The 19014-nt window shown below is 49.3% G+C and overlaps 1 protein-coding gene across 1 annotated transcript in view; it reads right to left on the reverse strand.

The window, feature by feature from the left end:
• The window catches only part of PRDM16 (PR/SET domain 16), a 323710-nt gene that overhangs the window by 14289 nt on the left and 290407 nt on the right, over positions 1-19014 (reverse strand). The window contains exons 7-12 of the mRNA XM_030233622.2: positions 16369-16516; positions 15321-15474; positions 10179-11580; positions 6614-6701; positions 2694-2863; positions 725-802 (exon numbers count right to left, since the gene is read on the reverse strand). Coding sequence (XP_030089482.2) covers positions 725-802; positions 2694-2863; positions 6614-6701; positions 10179-11580; positions 15321-15474; positions 16369-16516 — 2040 coding nt within the window. The remainder of the gene's footprint in view (positions 1-724; positions 803-2693; positions 2864-6613; positions 6702-10178; positions 11581-15320; positions 15475-16368; positions 16517-19014) is intronic.

Below are 19014 nucleotides of genomic sequence, written 5' to 3' on the forward strand. Positions count from 1 at the left end.
AGCTCTCCCTTTAAACTCCATGATTTAAGCTCAGACACTTCCAAAATTCAGTTTTAAATTCAGTCTTAAGGCAGGTAAACCGACAGGTTTTTGCATGTTGCATTTTCTCTTTATAAAAAGAATTTGCCTCGTGTATATTATGTATAAAGTAGGAATTAATGGCACACTGTTCATGTGCTATTAATTCCTACTTTATACATAATTAGACTTCTTAAGCAGAAGTTTGAGTGACTTCATAGCCCCCCCCAAAAAAAACTCCAAAAAATTTAATCAGTGACCATCAGGAATCAAACCCAAGCCTTTGTTTTTTGATCCCCTACTCCAGGCACCTCCGATGTGCATTAAGAAAAGAAAAAAAACCAACCCAGCCAGCCCCAGCAGTGAAGGTCCTGGCAAGCCCTTCAAACCAGCCTGAATTTCAGAGCCATTCAGCACCTTCAGCTGTCCTTGAGATGAATGGTTAACGTGAGTGTGAAACAACACTGCAAATCAGAGCCCTCATTTGCCAGCATACATCTAAATATAAGTTAAGTGTCTATCTTCGAGCTGCCAAGCCTGATTATTTTTGGCTGGTACACATAATATACAACCCTATGAATCACTCTGTGTAATGCTCCAGGCCTGTGGTATTCTGCTGGCACAGCTTTATAGAGGAGGGGGGGAAATACCAGAGTGGTGAGTGAGGAGTGTTTGGGAAAGGGTTTTTTATGGGGGACAACATCACCTGTAAGGCTGCTCCCCAGTGTGTGTCCGCAGATGCCTCGTCAGGTTGGCTGAGCGTGGGAAGATCTTGCCACAGTACCTGGACAGGGAGAGCCAAAGGAAACCATCAGGTGAACCAAAGGAAACCATCAGGAGAACCAAAGGAAACCATCAGGAGAGCCCACGGATGCTGTGGGAAATGGATTTCTCCAAGGGAATTCTCCAAGCCTGACAGGAGGCTCACACAGTGTGCAAACCTGGAGATGAGAAATGCTGACTTGGAAATGCCATGGGATGGGACAGACATTGCTGAGAGAGAAATGGAGCTAGAGACAAGTTTCAAAGGATGGCCTTGCAAATAAAAATGGATACTTTGGAGAAACAGAACTGTGAAAGATGCCACAGCACCATGTGTGCTCTGACACCACTCCCAAAATCCCTTTGTGTGCTCACATCATGAGCTCATCCCTGATGGGGAGGACAAATCTCCCACCCCAGGGTCACAGCATTACAGAGCACCAGGAGCAGCTGAGGGAGCTGGAGGGCTCAGCCTGGAGAAAAGGAAGCTCAGGAAGAACATTCCCACTCCTACAACTCCTTGACAGGAGGGTGCAGCCAGGTGGGGTCGGGCTCTGCTCCCACAGAATGGGGGACAGGACAATAGGAAACAACCTCAAGTTGCACCAGAGGAGGTTTAGATGGGATACTTGGGATTTTTTTTCACAGAAAGGCTTGTCAGACGTTGGAATGGGATACCCAGGGAGGTGATGGAATCACTATCCCTGGAAGTGTTCAAAGGAAGTGTGGACAAGGCACTTGAAGACAGGGTCTGACTACAGCATTCCTGCATCAGGGTACAGAGGGTTTTATCACTGCCTGGGCAGATTGGCACTTGAGATGTTTCTGCATCTCCTTTATAGCCCTGTTGATGTGCTCATCAAACAGAATCTGCTCTTTCATCCTTGGAATTCACAGAATTTTCTCTGGATAAAGGCTGCAGTGCTATGGGTTAGGAGGCTGGCAGCTGCTTAGAGCAAGGAAATGCAGCCGTAGAAAATTAATAAAGGAAGGAATTGTGTTCCCCCATAAATCCAGGTCACAGTAAAATCAAAAAGGTATAAATAAAAACACTAATTGGGAAATAACAGCTCCTATTGTAGGAGGAAGCCATGACAGACTTTCCTTATTTCAGAGACCTTCAGCTGTCCTGAAGATGAACAGTTAATGAGAGTGTTCCCCAGCAATGAAAATCCAAATGTTAACTTGTGAGTGTGCATCTAAAATTTAAGTTTAGTCTCTTTTGTAAGTAGAAACCTCAAATTTCTAAATACTCAACTGAAATCCGAGCCTGCAGCTCTTGTGGCAAAGTTGAACATAAGAGACACATCAGATAAAGTTTGTACCCACTTTCTGCACCCAAAAAATCCCCTCAGCAGGAGCCACCATGAGAACCTTGAGGTAAAACTGTGACAGCAGACAGAGGTTTATTAATAAATACCCTTGATCTGCTCCAGCTTGGACCTGGATGGGTACATGACGAGTTCTGTGGATAGAACAGTTTGAAAATTTGTTTCCTGCATGCCATTTTATAAAATTCAATCATTTTTCCATAGCTGAGGTTGGCTATAGCTGGGACTGGCATTGGGAACGGCCGCTGCACGCCAGAGACTTGGCCTGGGGAGCTGGGTTTGCTTGAGAATCTCCAGATCTGCTCCCAAGGTTATTCAAAATTACAAAGCAAACAGAAGATGCTGATTTCCTACCAGACAAAACAAGCTATTTCAGAGGGAATTAGTCATCCCAGCTCTGCTCTAATTCCACCGCTCCTTGTTTTCCCTCCTGGCGGAGATGTCGGTGTGGAGCTGCTGCACTCCCTGCTGGTGCCCAGTGCAGCTGCCCAGCTGGGATGGCACATCCTGGGCTATTGCCACATCCCGGGGTGTTTCCATGCCCAGGGGGTCAGTGTGGGTGCTGTGGGATGCCTGGCTCACCTGCAGGTGTAGCGCTCCTTGCCCTTGCGCAGGATGGGGTCGGAGAGCGTGGGCGGCGGCGATCGGAAGTTGAAGGGGTGGTGGGGAAGGGGCTGCAGGGACGAGCCAGAGTCCGCCTTCATGGCTGCAAAGCTCTCCAGTTTCTCTGTCATCGTCTCAATGGCTGACATCTGCAAGGACAAGGAGATAGCTCCTGTCAGACTAAGGGCAAGATCTGATGCACGGTTTTGGTTGGGCAAAGCCTCCTGCTGGTGTTGGCTCTCTTGGGAGTTGGAGGCACAGTGGGAAATGGAGCCACTGGATCCAGCCAGGAAAGACTGGAGTAGTGCATTGGTCATGGAGAAAGCAGGAAAGCTACAACTGGCAAAGCCAGGCATTTAGGTCCCAGAAATGAGCACTTGTTCACTTTCTGCAGTGTGCATGTGCTCACTTTCAGCACTTTGGATCAAAAATTACCTCAGAATACACCTGAGACATCCATTTTTACTGGGAGAACACTGAAACTAAACACCATGGTCAGATGCCTGAGGTAGAACTCAGTACCCAAGTCCAAACCAAAGTCTTGGGAGGTCTGATTTCTCCTACAACATCCTGGGGGCTCAGAAGGACAGGGCAGTGAGGGGTGGGTGGGCAGACAGGGACACAAGCCCAGGAGAGGGGGAGCAGGGAAGTTTTGGGCCCAAAGCAGAAGAATCCTGGCTAGAGTGGAGTGGGAGGGATGTGTGATGTTTGCTCAGGGAGCTGAGAGAGGAGAGGAGAGGTGGAAGGGGTGAAGAGGGGAAGAGGAGGAGTTAGGATTGGGCTCAGGATGGAGTGGATCCACAGGGAGCTTGCTGGTGAAGAGGCCAACATTTTAATTATGGGTAGGAAAGGTTCAGCTGCTCCTAAAGGTGATGGAAGGATGGGTGGGAGGTGGCTGAGTTTCCTGGAGTGAAAGGGAGCTCCAGCCAAACCCCTGGATGTGAGCAGTGGCTGGGTGAGTTACAGTCAGGAGGGGCAACACCTTCACATCCCTTTGGGGTGGGAGCAGCTGGCATGCAGGCCTGGAGCTCGGACACCAAGCAGAATGTCCCTGGATGCTTGATCAGATTTAGTTTGTATGACTTGGCCTTGTTCTCACAGACATGAGATTAAACACCACAGCAGAAAGAGGGAGAAAGGGAAAACCCTGGAGATGCAGGAGAAGGAGAAAGCAGAAAAGGAAAGAATGAAGCTGGACCATGTGCAAAAAGGAGAAAAATGGATCTATGTGAAAATCCTGCCTAAAGAACAGCACTTTTACTTTCATTGCAGCACAACAGGAAATCCAATCCAAGAGAGCAGCGCGGCTCAGAGGACGACGCCGACCCCTCCGACGTCCAGCTTCGTGCACTCCTGAGAGCACTTTGGAGATACCAGGGGCAGAAGAGAGGGCTAAAACAAACAAGGCAGCAATAAAGCTGCCTCCTGGCCGGGCTGACATCAGTGGGACAGGCGGAGGCAGCCGGGGCGGCAGCGAGGAGCGGAAGGCAGTAGGAAGCCATACATCACCCCGAGATGCTCGATTGTACAGGAAGGGCTGACCTTTTGCACGTTTACACTTTATTAAACTGGGCTTTAAAAGGATTGGGGGGGGCAGAGGGGGAAGAGAGCCAAGATATTGTTTAAAAATATATGGCTATGAAAAAAAAAGTTGTCTTAATCACCCCCGAAGACATTGTGAGGGCTGACAAGCATTCATAAGCTGTAAAAAAAGAGGAGTAGTAACCCCCATTTCTCGATAATAGATCCACAGCCCCTTAGCTGGAGGCTCCCAGCCCATGATAAATAGTAAGTAATACTTAGCACCAGCCACTTGAAAAGGTTACTTGATCATTTACAGCACCAGCTCTGCCCCAGCTGCCAGTCATGCAACAAAACCATCACGTTAAAAAGCTCTCTGGACCTTTCAGAGCCGAGCTCTCAGCCCTTTGCCGAGGTACCTGGAGCTCTCCTTTGTTGTGCCCTGTTCTTTAGGCACTTAGTCAGAGATGTTTGCTGGCTTGAGAGCCGTAGGCTGGTTTTAAAATTCTAAACACTGGCCACGGCCTCTCCAGTGGCAAAGGCACTTTGCTATTTAGGGAACAACTGCCTGGTTATAATAAAGCAGAAAGGGGGAAGAAAAGGAACTTAACAGGTGAGGAAAGGCTTTCCATTAAGTTATCAAAAAGTTACATTGGTTATTTATGTTGTCCAGAGTTTCATTTGGAATAGACAATGTAGAAAAACTCCCAGGGAGCAAAGGAACTTCTGCCAACGACTGGCTAAGAAATAAGAGCTGCCTGAAATTAATTTTGAGAGAGGAAACATCTCCTGAATGCTTCTATCACATCTTCTGGCTTCATCACATCCCAGTGAGGGCACTCTGAGAGAGCTGGGGATTAGTCACAGAGGAAAAGGCTGAGACCAGACTCGTGTTTGGAGTGAGAAAAGCCTGGCTTGAACGTGACTCTGACTGACCAGGCACAGGAACGTTGGTCCTAATGAAGAAAGCAGAAGCAGGAACCCTGAAAATGTGATTTCTTAGGAAAAGATCCAGGATCCAGAATTCTTAGCAGTGCTGGATCCAGGGAATGGTCATGGCCTCAAGGCTGCCAGAGCTCTCAGACACAGGGTGGGATTGTTGGGCTGTCCTGGGCAGGGCACAGGTTGGACTGGATGATCCTTCCAGCTCAGGATATTAATACTGGAGATTCTGTGATAAAACTGGAAGGGGATCTGGTGGTACAAGTCTCCCATGTTCTGGAACAAATGCCTCGTGTTCCTTTGCTGTGTCTGAAATACCTGATTGACTGCAGCATGGGAACGGCGCCTCTCCAGATCAAGTGATCTGAGCACAGCGCCCGCCTTATTAAAAATCATTATTAAAAATCAGTTATCAGGAAGCTTTGGGCTGGAGTGATTGTGGATTTGAGGCTATTCTGTGTGATAAGCTGCTAGAGATAACCAGACCTTCCAGATCTTTTCACTGCCATGGGAAGAGGACGTGGTCAGGGTTTCAGGAACAATGTTAACAACCTTCCACCCAGAGCTTGCTCCTGCTTGGGGTCTGAATGTTTCTCATCGTCTCCTTGGGTTGCTTTGCCACGCTGGCTCCTCCCTGCTATCAGATTCTTTACAGGCAGATATCCCCACTATTCTAAGCCACACAAACACAGGATGTTCCTGGCCAGCCTGTCACCATTATCCAGCCTGGATGAAGGAAAAATCAGGGGAAGTTATTAACCAAACTCTGAGGCTGGTGCGAAACAATGCGGGAACTAAGTTTAGCTGTGAAAGCAACCAGGACCCAGATTTCACAAACCTGCGAGTTATTTATCTAAGGTGGGAAACATTATCAGGGGAGAACAATGCTTGTGAATATAAAGGAGAGCACAATGAGGAGCAGGGAGCTGGGATCCCAGCCTGGGCACGGCAGGAGGGACAGGGATAGCTGGGGACTGTCACACGCACGGCTGAACCCACTGCCCTGCGCTGCCACACACTCCTCATGATGTGGGAACTTCAGGAAGGTGGAAAATGTGGGAACTTCAGGAAGGTGGAAAATGCTGCTGCCTTGGGGCTGGGCAGTCCTTCTCCACCTTCTACCACTGCAAATGACACCCCCCAGGTGTTCCCAAAGGAAAAACCACACGGGCACTGTGGGCTGTGGAAGGGGAGTTTGGCAGAGCCTGTGAGCTGCCCAGACCTCATCCCTGGTTTTTTTTTTGGTAATGCAAAGGAAGCAGCAAGGCAGAGCTGCCATCATCCTCAAACTGGGAATTAAATGTGTCTGGAAGGAACTGGTGGAGAACAGTGGAGTTTCCAGCCAGGCCCTTAGGATGAGGAGAAGCCTGATCCCAGTGATCCCAGTGTGTACCAGCTCCAGCCCAGCATTCCATCAACAGTGTCACTGCCTTTACCTGGGGGTGAAAAAGCAGCGGGGAGGGTCGCAGGTACTTCTCCTTGAGGGCACCCACGGGGTCTGTCACCTTCCGCTTCTCCACCCTGCTGGACAACAACACAGAGGGTTACATACCTCACAGGCAGCCCCACACAGCCACTCTGGGCTGAAATTGCACACAGGGTTATTCTCTTATACAAACGTCTTCCACCCCCTTCTCCTGGACACTACAGATTCTGATGCACAATTGCCCCGCAGAAAGCACTGGAAAAACATGAACACCAATCCTCTCCTTTGGGCAGTAATTTTTTTAGCCTTCAGGCTGATGACTAAGAAAACATTTTGCTCCTGCTCTGCTGCAGTGGTTTGTAAACCTCTGCTGTTGTGAAAGGTCATGGAAAACCTTGCATTTAGAGCAAAACTGTCTGAGCAGGAGAAGCTCTAGGGTCCACAGCAGGCAGGCCCTGCATGGAAAAAAAAATTGTCTTTGAGAGTTTTTTTATCTGAAGAGTTAACACTGGGCCAGACTCTGCAGCCCCAAGCGTGCTGAAATCATTAGGTGTTTCATATTTGTTTCCTCCCTCACAGCTGAGACATAATTTGCATTGAGTTTCTTTGGCAAGCCCATATGAACAAAGATTTAAAAAGTGAGACACTGGTGGGAGAATTCTGAAGTGGCTCAGAAGCCTGAGTTGTTCTGATATCACCTTGGCCCACTCAAACATTTCATGTTTAAGCATCTGAGATGCAGAAATGACCCTAAAGTGAGGCTCCTATTTTTGAAAATATTGGCTTTGCTTCCACAAAATATTCTACTTGCAGGGAAATGGAGGTGTGGAATCACAAAAAAGACAAACTGAGATGTTCTCTAAGGGGAAAAAAGTGTTGAGGAAGTAACTCCAACAAACACAGCTGCATCTTTAAACGGCTGGAATTGAGTCCATCCAGCAGAAATCCAAGAGTAAGAGTGATTTTAACTACATTAGTCTAGCATAAATTGAGAGCAAATTATTTTTGCTGCATTTCAGCTGATTGGTGTGTGGATCAAATTACCAAAGAGTTTAAAGAAGAGCCCTGCCGAGTGCAGTCAGTGAACTGTGCTTAATCTGCATTTAATTCTTCTTGGGTAGAGGGAAAGAGAAGAGCAGGATTGGAAACACAGCCAGAATTAGGGGGCTTTGGAAGGTACGTGCTTTTATGGGTCTGAGTTGCCAGAAAAACCAAAGAATGAGTAAAAAGTTGCTCCCTGAGCCCCCCTGACCAGCCCAGCTTTGCTCTCCGTGAGGCACTGAACTACCCAAGGGGACATCCCTGATCCCAGCAGAGCCATCTGGGGAGAGCCCTGCCTGCTCCGTGTGCGTAAAACCTGGTGAACTGACAGCATTTCCCCAGCTCTGCCATCTCCCAGCACCAGGAATGGAAACACAAGGTCCAAATGTCCCCGTCAGAGCCGAATTCCGCAGCGCCTGGAGGATTAAGCCGATGGTTTCAGCCCAGTGCCTGAGAACGTCACCCCCACGGGCTGAGCTAAAAACTGCCCCCATGTCAGACTGTCTGGCCGCATTAAATTATATCACCAGGAGAAAATGTCAAGGATTTAAGTGGCCTTTGGGAGAAAAAAATGAAGGAGCCAAATGATGTGAGAGAGTCTGATAAAGGGAAGTTTAGAAAGAAAATATTTCCATATTTTTCAAGCTGGGACTTGGAAGCTGGGCTGTTTCGCTCATTACATCAGAAGTCTGATTCGCAAGCAACGCCACCGCTGACTTTCTATTTTAACACATGACTAAAACTATGTGCATCCCATGGAATGCAACAAACGATGCCCCCATCCTTCACTTCCATCTGTCTTCTGGGCCTTTACGGCTTTCCCGAGGCCGCTGTTTGAACTGGCAATGGCTTTTCCAAGCCGTGTTATTTCAGCATTCCTGCTGAGAATGCCCAGAGGTGGCAGGACCCTACAAGGATTCTTTTGCCTTTCTATCCCATTTATTGATTTTTTTTTTCCCCCAGGAGTACTTTTTATGAACACTGTCCACACCATGCCTGATTTCTCCAGGAGGAGATGGCCACAGCACCTCCCTGAGCTGGGAGGTGTTCCCATCCCAGATGGCACAGTGTGGGCATGTCACCCCTGTGAGCTGGCAGAGGCAGAGACGCTCATTGAGCCAGCAGTGAGGGCTCACTAATCCTCATCCCAGCCGACAGCTCCTTGGCCTGGCCAGACACTGACATCACTTTTTCCCACAGTTATCAGCCCTGTGACAGCGGCCCGTGGTGACATCTGGGCTGTCGTGGTGCTCACTGCCCTCTGAATGCCCATCCCACCGTCACACCACGGTGGCTCTGAGACTTTCCAGTGCCAGGGACAAGGCAGATCCTGCAGGAGAACAGCCAGAAACCTTGCAGCAGGCTGGGCACAGCAAGGATCACCACGCATTCAGCACAAGGAATGCAAGGACAAAGCATTCACCTCCATGAACTGAATCCAGGAATGCTCCAGGACAAGCACACATATCCAGATGGATGCTGTGGAGCATTTAGACATGATAATGGCTAATTTAGATGTGTTAATGTCTAAATCAAACTAGTTCAGGACATGCCTTATCACTGGACTTTGCTAAAATTAAATGTGCCATGTCCACCTTTTCCAAAGGCAATGCCTGGATGGGTAACAGACAAATTTACTGTTACCCTCACCACAAAGTTATAATAGTTTTCCTTTGGGAACAGGTTTTATAAAAAGATCTCAAGCAACAAGAGGCCAAAGTCTTCCCTTTTTGCTTCCTCCTGAATTGATTCCTTCTGGAAGTTTAGCTGACATTTGGATAACTTCACCCCGCCTGCTCTACACACGCCTCCCATGTTCAGCTCATGCTGACGTAACGCATCAGGCCCTCCTCAGAACCATCTGTTCAAGTGACACCAGAAAGGCCTTGTTATCTCCCAAGAAAGATAAATCTGTGAGAAATCTATCTGGGAGAGATCTGGGTAGTAACACGGTACCATGTGTTTACACAGTACTTGTTACTCCAAGAGTAACATGTTTGGCAGGTTGGGTCTGCACCAGCAGCTCCTCCGAACGGAAAAAGACCCAAGAAAAGGCATTAGAAAGGAAAAGGGAGGGAGGGAGAAAGAAAGGTGAAGTGGCTCACAAAAGGCCCTCGAGTCAGTCAGTGGGAGAGCTGCATTTCCAGGCTCCCAGGGCTCCTGACTCATTCCCAAGCCATGAGAGCCCAGGGCTCCAAGGCAATCTGAACTCTGCATTCTTATCGAATCAAACCTCTGGAATTTCTCCAGCAGAAGTGCCATCTTAGCGATGGCTCGTGGGAGAGTCCTTAAATAGGTCAAGTTTCTTCTTTATCAAAATAAGGATGTGTTCCTTACACACTGATTACAAGGGCTCCTCGAAATTACTCAGGCCTTTCCATTCAGGAAATTCAATGTGCCGAGAAGTACAAACAACAACGGGAGATGTTCAACTGTTCTTCCCAACCAACCTGCATCCTCCCCTGCCTCAGGGTGTGGTGTCAGCTGGAAAAGGAGCTGGTTAGGGAAAGGCTTAAGGCAGGGTATGTTAATACCTGTAGATGGGGTCCATGAAAAAGGGCGATGGCTTAGCGTAGTGCAGGGAAGGCTGCTGAGGCAGCTGGGACTGGGAAATCTTAGGTAAGACCTCACTTGCCATCAGCTTCCTCTCCCCATAAATGTGGTTTTTCCGTGGCTCTCTCCCTCCGTTCTGGCTGGCTCGGATGCGGTTGCCAATGCTCAGATCCAGTGGCTGCTCCTCCCCTGAGGACGGGGCTGGGAGGACCTTGGGGGGCGGCAGGATTGGCTTAATCTCTTTTGGCTTCGTGGTGAGATCGAAGGGGGACTCCGAGCTGGTGCCACCGACTTTGTGGAGGTCCCTGGGTGACTTTGGTTCTGCCTTGACCAGCAAGTTGTGATTGAGGGTCCGCTCCGTGAAAGGGTAGAGGGAGTGGGGGAAATTGGGGAGGAACTGGAAGGGGAACATGGAATGATACGGGAGTGAACCCATCTTTTTCTCCTGCATCCCCATAAAGCCAGGCCCAAAATACTTCTCTGCGATGGAGGCGATGGCTTTAATGGAGTCATTGGCAGCGCCCGTGGTGGGCAGCAGGTGCTCCTCGGGGGGAGGAAAGAAGGAATGCTGAGAATAGAAGAGAGGGATCTCGCTCGTGGTGTTGGTGGAGCTGGCAGACACCGAGCTGCTGACAAAATCTGGCTTGGTCTCCATTTGTTTGCTCTTGTCTTTCGTTTTGTCCCTGTCACTCTCCGCGTCACTGTCCAGGTCAGAGCCCGTGCCGGTCGTGGTGTCCAGATCCGTGCCCGTGGTGGTATTGACATCCTCAAAGTCACTGCCATCGGACATGTCACTGTTCCTGGCTTTTAGCTTCTCCAGGTAGGAGTTTTCCAGGCTGCTTTCACATTTCTCCTCCCCTGAGGGAGCCTGGTTGCTGTTGCTCACTGCAGAGATCAGGGGCAACGCCGGGTTCCCGAGGGGGCTGGGGAGCTTCGCGTCCGGAGTGTGGTTGAGGGGACTTTTGAGCAGCTGCGTGGGCGGTAACAAGGGGGGCCTGGGGTACAGAGAAGGTGGAAAAATCCCCGGGAATCCCGGGGTGAGGGCGGGGAATGCTGGAGGGGCTGGCGAGAACGGGAGCCCGCCGGGGTGCGGGCGGGATGGGAAATACTCGTTAAAGCCCAGGCTGGCGTGGTTGAGGTTGGGAGAGGGCTTGGATTTGTCCATGATGGAGGTGGGCGTGAGGGGCAGCCCGGGGGCGAAGATGCCGGCGGGGCTGTAATGGTTCTTGCCCTCGCAGAAGCGCCGGTGCTTGTTGAGGGAGGAGGTAGTGCTGAACATCTGCCCGCAGTCCTTGCACTTGATCTGGGTGCGGCAGTCCGCGTGCATCCGCTTGTGGCGGCACAGGTTGGAGAACTGCGTGTAGGATTTGTGACAGACCTCACCTAAAGCGTCAACAGGAACCAACAACAAAAGCCATATGAAATTAACAGGAAAAAAAATGGCAGGGATTCGCCCTGGGATTCACCAGCCCGCCCCCAGGCTGCCCCATCTGCCCCATCCCTGGGATCTCCCGACCCCGAAGAGCAGTGGAACGCCACCGCCTTTCCCTTTGGATGAAGCCCATCCTGGAGAATCTCTCAATCCACAGAAATCTGAGGGGTTGTGCTAGCACTGCTCAAAGTCTGGGGGAATTTTCAGGAAAGATTATCATGGAATCACAGAATGGTTTGGTTGGGAGGGGCATAAAGCCCATCTCATCCCACCCCCTGCCATGGGCTGTCCCAGGTTACTCCAAGCCCTGTCCAGCCTAGCCTTGGACACTTCCAGGGATCCAGGACCATCCACAGCTTCTCTGGACAGCCTGTGCCAGGGCCTGCCCACCCTCCCAGGGAAGAATTCTGTACATCCAACTTACATTCAAATTTCAGTTTGAATGCATTCCCCCTTGCCCTGTCACTCCAAAGTCCCTCTCCAGCTTCCTTGCTGCTCCTGCAGGTCCTGGAAGGTGCTGTGAGACCTCCACACAACCTTCTCCAGGCTGAAGAAATCTCTCAGCCCAGATCCAGAGGGAAGATGCTCCAGTCCCCTCAGAACATCTTTGTCCTAATCATACATTTTTAATGATAACATCTATTTATCCCAGCTCATCTGCTTCCCGTTAGTCCTAGCATGGCTGGAAGCACTGGGGGCTGGAGGGAGAAGAACTTTACCTCATTTAATCAAACCTGCCCTTCCTTAATGCCCTCAGTGGTACATAACCCCTGCAGGGGGATGCTCTATAAATCCCCTGCCAACCAGGCCTGGCTTCTGCCAGGACTGGGATCTCTTTTTTTAATCCTTTAAATCAGCCCAACACCCCTGCCCAGCTAACTGAAGCCACATCAGCGTTTTCTCTAACAACCTGTAAATACCAAGCTTTCAAAACATGGATTTTTTATGACCCCTTTTCACCTCCAGACTTGCTGCTGTGGAAGAAACAGGGCAAAGCGAGACAGAAATCCCACCCCAAACTTTTCTACACATCAAAACACCGTGACTTTTTATTATCTGGTGCCTCTTTCAACATGGGAATAAATGTGGTGGTGAGTTAACACACTCCTTCCCCCGGGGACCGGCTGTTATCACCCTTTTGTGAGCAGGGAAACTGAGACAAAGCAGGGGAAGGACATTGTTTGGGCTTGGACAGGCAAGGACATGAATCCAAGTTCTGACACTCCAGCTCAGGGACTGCTCAGGGCTCCTCCCTCCTCCCAGCTTTACTGATAGGTGCCTGTCAGCATGATTTTCCCTGTAGTTTCTCCTAAATCTTTAGGATTTCCTTCAGTGCTTGAATATCGAATGACTGGTGGGAGAGAATTTCACTGGCAGCTCTGAAAATACAATAAAATAATAAATTCCAATTGAAATTCAAAGCAGAGATGGATAAAATTCAATGAATTTGACATTTCAGTTCGGATGAGCACCCCAAAATCCAAAGGAGTGTCACTGAAGGCTCTGCTTGCTGAGTGCACTGTGAATTCAGGCTGCACTGTCTTGTCCCCAGAGTATTTAATTGTTTGGCCCTGCCTCAGCCCAGAGCTGCAGGGAAACACAAACAGGACAAGAAAGTCATCACAAGAGTTTGGATGTTTGAGCCAATCCTAATTTTTGGATTATTTGGATTATTATTGAGCCAATCCTAATAACTTTAAAATCTTGGATCAGGTCTCCTGAATTGCTCTTAGTGCACACAGAGTTTTATGGCTGTTCTAAGTATTATTTCAGCTACTTGCAAAGAAAAGGTTTACTTGGCCTTTTTACTCCATTTTAAAGGCTTTTCTTAAAAAATATCCAAGCAGAGCTCTTAAAAGGAGCACTACTGAATTTATTTTCCATGAAAATTCAGCACTACTGAATTTTATTTCCATGAAAATTCAGCACTACTGAATTTATTTTCCATGAAAATTCAGCACTACTGAATTTTATTTCCATGATAGTCTCTTAAATACAACAATCTCTGGTTTTTTTTTTTTATTTTAGAAGGGAGTCAGTGATCATCATGCCTGGAATTGCTCGAAAAACCTGTGGATGTGGCAGTTAGGGATGTGGTTTAGTGGTGGCACAGCAGTCCAAGGGTTGGACTTGATGATCTCAGAGGGCTTTCCCAACTGTAACCATTCTATGATTCCAGGATTTTTCCATTTTTCACCCCAGGAGTTTTTGCTAGATATATAAATACTGCACAAAATTCCCTAAAGAGAAGTGCTAGAGCTCTGAGAGCTCACATCAGCCTTCTAAAATAAGGAAAACTGGAAAATTTCTGTTAAATCTCCAGTTATCCAATGATTTAGTAATTCCTTGTGGAACAGCCTCTCTTGCCCTCCTGATTTCTGCAGTGATAGTTACAGGTTTGGGGTCTTTTGAAAGCCAAATATAATATTGTAAAAAAATAAACACAAACACACATAGACCCCTTTTCTTCCACTGAACAGGGAAAAAAAAAAAGAACCAATTTCCTGGTGAATCCTGCCTGTGGATTTGAAGTTGTTAATGGATTCCACATTGATGGACAAAACAACCTGACCCATCTGTCCAGGCAGGATCCCTCTGCAGTTGTTCCACACTCTGATTTGCTCTGACAACTCCCTAATTCTGATGAGGTGAGAGTGAGGAGATTATGAGGAGAAACTCCTCATCTCCCTGCAGCAATCCTGGGAGCCAAATTATCCCTTTCATGTGCCCAGTGAAAGATTGCAGCAAAATGAGCGAGAGGAGCGTTTCTTCTTCCTCTGCTGACACCCAGCTGATTATCTCAGGACTCTGATTACCTCGGGACATTAATGAAATGAGTCTCCCAGGATATTCCTGCATGCTGTTCCCATTATTCCAACAGGGGAAAAAAGGCAGGAGTGGGTTCAGTGGCTTCCCTACCGTAACATCAAAGCCTGGAATCAAACCCAGATCCCAGCCCGTGCCTGAGCAACGTGTCCTGAAGTGTCAGGAAGTGATCCCTAAAGTTCCTGGAGCTTTGTTGTGACACCATCCACCTCCCTGCACAGTTATCCAAACCCAATGGGTGCTGTGTCAATTAAAAAAATATACAGCCCTGGGAATGACAAGGGCTGAGAGGGGTGGCTCTCCAGGGAAAATGCCCTTCTGGAAATATCCCACCGAGGAGAACACTGAGGACACAGTTCATCAGCTGTTTCTTTGGCTCCCAGCATTATCTAGATGAATCATGCAGTAAATAAAGAAGAAAAAAACTTTCTTTAAAAAAAAAAAACACCTTCTCATCTCTGTGATTATTCCAAGCTCTTTACAACGGCTCCAGGATTTGAGGCACCCCTGTAAAACATTTCGATCAGGCTGTGCCAGCTATTTATTTATGTCACCAACAGGAACATTCGAAAGCGATTAAGGCAAAAAAAAAAAAGAGGAGAGAAAGAAAAGATATGAGAAAATGGCATCGCTGTGACCGCTGAGAGACTCAGCTTTTAACTTGTCAAGAAAGTCAAAAACTGCCATGAATGTTTACTGAAAAAACAGGGAGCATGCAAAAAAAAAAAAAAAAAAAAAAAAAAAAAGAAAAAAAAATTCATCTTGTTCTCTGAGCTATAAAATTACAGCGGCCAGGGATGGGAGGGCTGGGGGGCCCCTGCAGGATCCCTGCAATTACAGGCTGGTGATGGCCGTGACAACTTACATATGAAAGGTTTGACAGTGCTGTGGATGTGCTTGTGCTGCTTGAGGCCCGAGGAGGTGGCGAAGGTCTTGCCGCAGTCGGGGCAGGCGTGGGCCCGCGCGCCCACGTGCTGCGAGCGGATGTGCCGCTGGAGGTTGCTGGGGTCCGTAAACACCTGCGGGGAAAAACACCTTCAGCAGGGGGGGAAAGCACCAGGAGAAGAGCCTGCGGGTGGAAAACTTGTTTTGTTAGGGTTTTTTGCAGTGCTGCTCGTGGTTTGAGGAGCGCGGGGTGGACAGGAGAGGAGAGGTCAGGAAAGAGCTTCGTTCGTGCCCTGCCAGGCTGTGGCACCTCCCTGAGTGTGTGGTGCTCATGGCTGGACAGGTCTGTGGCACGTCCTCGAGTGCTCATGGTTGGACAGTCTGTGTCACCTTCTCAAGTGTGAGGTGCTCATGGTTAGACAGTCTGTGTCACCTTCTCAAGTGTGAGGTGCTCACTGTTGGACAGTCTGTGTCACCTTCTCAAGTGTGAGGTACTCATGGTTGGACAGGTCTGTGGCACCTCCCCGAGTGCTCATGGTTCCAAGTGAATCCCCCCATGGACACTGTGTCCTGCACCCTCTTCCCCAAATCCCAGAGCCCTCCCCCAGGTGAATCCCCAATGGACACTGTGTCCTGCACCCTTTTCCCCAAATCCCAGAGCCCTCCTCCAGGTGAATCCCCAATGGACACTGTGTCCTGCACCCTTTTCCCCAAATCCCAGAGCCCTCCTCCAGGTGAATCCCCAATGGACACTGTGTCCTGCACCCCCAGCACCCACCCCCAGGTGAATCCCCAATGGACACTGTGTCCTGCACCCCCAGCACCCACCCCCAGGTGAATCCCCAATGGACACTGTGTCCTGCACCCCCAGGTCCCAGCACCCACTCCCAGGCACATCCCCCTAAGGGACACTGTGTCCTGCAGCCCCAGCACCCTCCTCCAGGTGAATCCCCAAGGGACACTGTGTCCTGCAGCCCCAGCACCCTCCTCCAGGTGAATCCCCCAGGCTGACCATGTCCTCACTGTACCTTAACACAGTTTTCACATTCAAACCGTTTCCCACTGTCGTGAGACATTTGGTGACGAATCAGGTTGGATTTCCAGTTGAAAGCCTTGGGACACTGGTCACACTTGTACTCCCTCTCCTCGGTGTGGATCACCATGTGCTGCTCCAGGCTGGCAAAGAGACACAGGCTGACCTTCAGACCACCCAAAGCAGGCACTGAGGCAGGTCTGAGACCCAGAAAGGTGACAGAGATGGTGACAGAGAACCAGCTGTGGGGCCTGGGGCTTTCCAGATTCTGTGTGCCTCAGAGCAGGAAGGGAGCAGCTCACAGAATTCACAGAATTTACAGAATTCACAGAATTTACAGAATTCACAGAATTTACAGAATTCACAGAATTCACAGGATCCCCAGGTTGGAAGAGACCTTCAAGATCATCAAGTCCAACCCAGCCCCAACACCTCAGCTCAACCCTGGCACCCAGTGCCACATCCAGGCTTTGTTAATCCCACCAGGGATGGGGACTGCACCACCTCCCTGGGCAGCCAGTCCAGAACTTTATCACCTTTCTGTGAAAAACTTCTTCCCAACATCCAACCTGAATTTCCCTTGGTGCAGCTGGAGGCTGTGTCCTCTGGGTCTGTCAGTTCCTGGAGACAGAGCCCAGCCCCAGCTGAGCACAGGCACCTTTCAGGGAGTGTAGAGAGTGATGAGGGCACCCCTGAGTCTCCTTTTCTCCAGGCTGAGCACCCCCAGCTCCCTCAGTGGTTCCTCACAGGGTTTGTGTTCCAAACCCCTTGACTGTGAGAAGGGCAGTGACACCCAAACACCACTTGAGGCTTTTGAGATTTATTTCACTGGTGGAAGATGCCCTGTTCTGCCTCAAAGTGACCCTGTGATTATGCTAATTATAAATACCTGAGTCCATTCTCAACGGGGAAAAGGAAAGTAAACCCAGCCGTGACCCTAGAGATCCCTGAGGGGAAAAATGGGAATTTTTGTGGCATTCCCCTGGGGAAAGAAAAGCTATTTGCTGCTGCTGAGCCTCTCATGTGTCCATTTTCACGGGCAGCAGGCCCACGGCTTCCCAGAACACAGGGACTCACCGTTGGGAAGAAACATGATAAGGTGCAAACACGTTTCACTTCTAAATGTCAGACATCTTTGATTACTTCACTCAGCAATTTCACCTTCTGCCAACTGGCAGAGTCTCCAGACTGGGGGGATGATGGCAATCCCGAGTGGCTGCTGGCACAGGGCCACGGCAGGGGTGGCACCTGGTGCTCCAGTGCCCTGGGAAACCTGTCCCTCCCTGCCCAGGAATCCTGCAGAGCTCATGTTGGGAATCCTGCACATCTCATGTTGGCAATCCTGCACTTCTCAGACCTTAAATCCTGCAGCTCTCATGCTGGCAATCCTGCACACCTCAGACCTTAAATCCTGCAGCTCTCATGCTGGGAATCCTGCACCTCTCAGACCTTAAATCCTGCAGCTCTCATGCTGGCAATCCTGCACACCTCAGACTAAATCCTGCAGCTCTCATGCTGGCAATCCTGCACCTCTCAGACTAAATCCTGCAGCTCTCATGCTGGCAATCCTGCACCTCTCAGAACTTAAATCCTGCAGCTCTCATGCTGGGAATCCTGCACACCTCAGACTAAATCCTGCAGCTCTCATGCTGGCAAACCTGCACACCTCAGACCTTAAATCCTACATCGCCCTGCCCAAGAATCCTGCACCTCTCAGACCTTAAGTCCTGCATCTTCCTGCCCAAGAATCCTGTACTTCTCATGTTGGGAATCCTGCATGTCTCAGCCAGAAAACCCGCACAATTCAGGCCTTAAACCCTGCACCTCTTAGACATTAAATCCTACATCTCTCAGGCCTTAAATCTTGGATCTCTGAGGCCAGAAATCCTGCACATCTCGCGCCAGGAATCCTGATCCTTTCAGGCTGGGAATCCTGCTCCTTTCAGACAGAAATCCTGCACCTCTCAGCCAGAAATCCTGCACATCTCACACCAGGAATCCTGCACATCTCAGACCAGGAATCCTGCACATCTCAGCCAGGAATCCTGCATATCTCAGACCAGGAATCCTGCACATCTCAGACCAGGAATCCTGCACATCTCAGACCAGAAATCCTGCACATCTCAGACCAGGAATCCTGCACATTTCAGGCCAGGAACCCTGCACATTTCAGACCAGGAATCCTGCACATTTCAGGTCAGAAATCCTGCATCTCTTAGCCAGAAATCCTGCACATCTCAGACCAGAAATCCTGCACATCTCAGCCAGAAATCCTGCATGTCTCAGCCAGAAATCCTGCATCTCTCAGCCAGAAATCCTGCACATCTCAGACCAGAAATCCTGCACATTTCAGGCCAGCCCTGAGAAACAAGGGAAGGAAATCTTTATCCTTTCCTTCCTTTGGGGCAGGTTAACAGGAGTTACAAACACTACTCTTACTGTGAGTTCTTTAGAATAACCAGCTCACATGGAATCTGCCCCTCCCTGACACCCCACACACAGGAATTAAACCCTTCCTACAGAACTTTAAAGCATGGCTGTATTTTTAGAGAAACAGTAAAGCTGAACACTACTGGAAAATCCTGCACAGTCTTCAGGGAAGATACTCCCTGGGCATTTCTGGCAAGTTCAGCAGCCCGGG

The sequence above is a fragment of the Serinus canaria genome, chromosome 21 (assembly GCF_022539315.1).
Source record: "Serinus canaria isolate serCan28SL12 chromosome 21, serCan2020, whole genome shotgun sequence".
NCBI lineage: Eukaryota > Metazoa > Chordata > Aves > Passeriformes > Fringillidae > Serinus > Serinus canaria.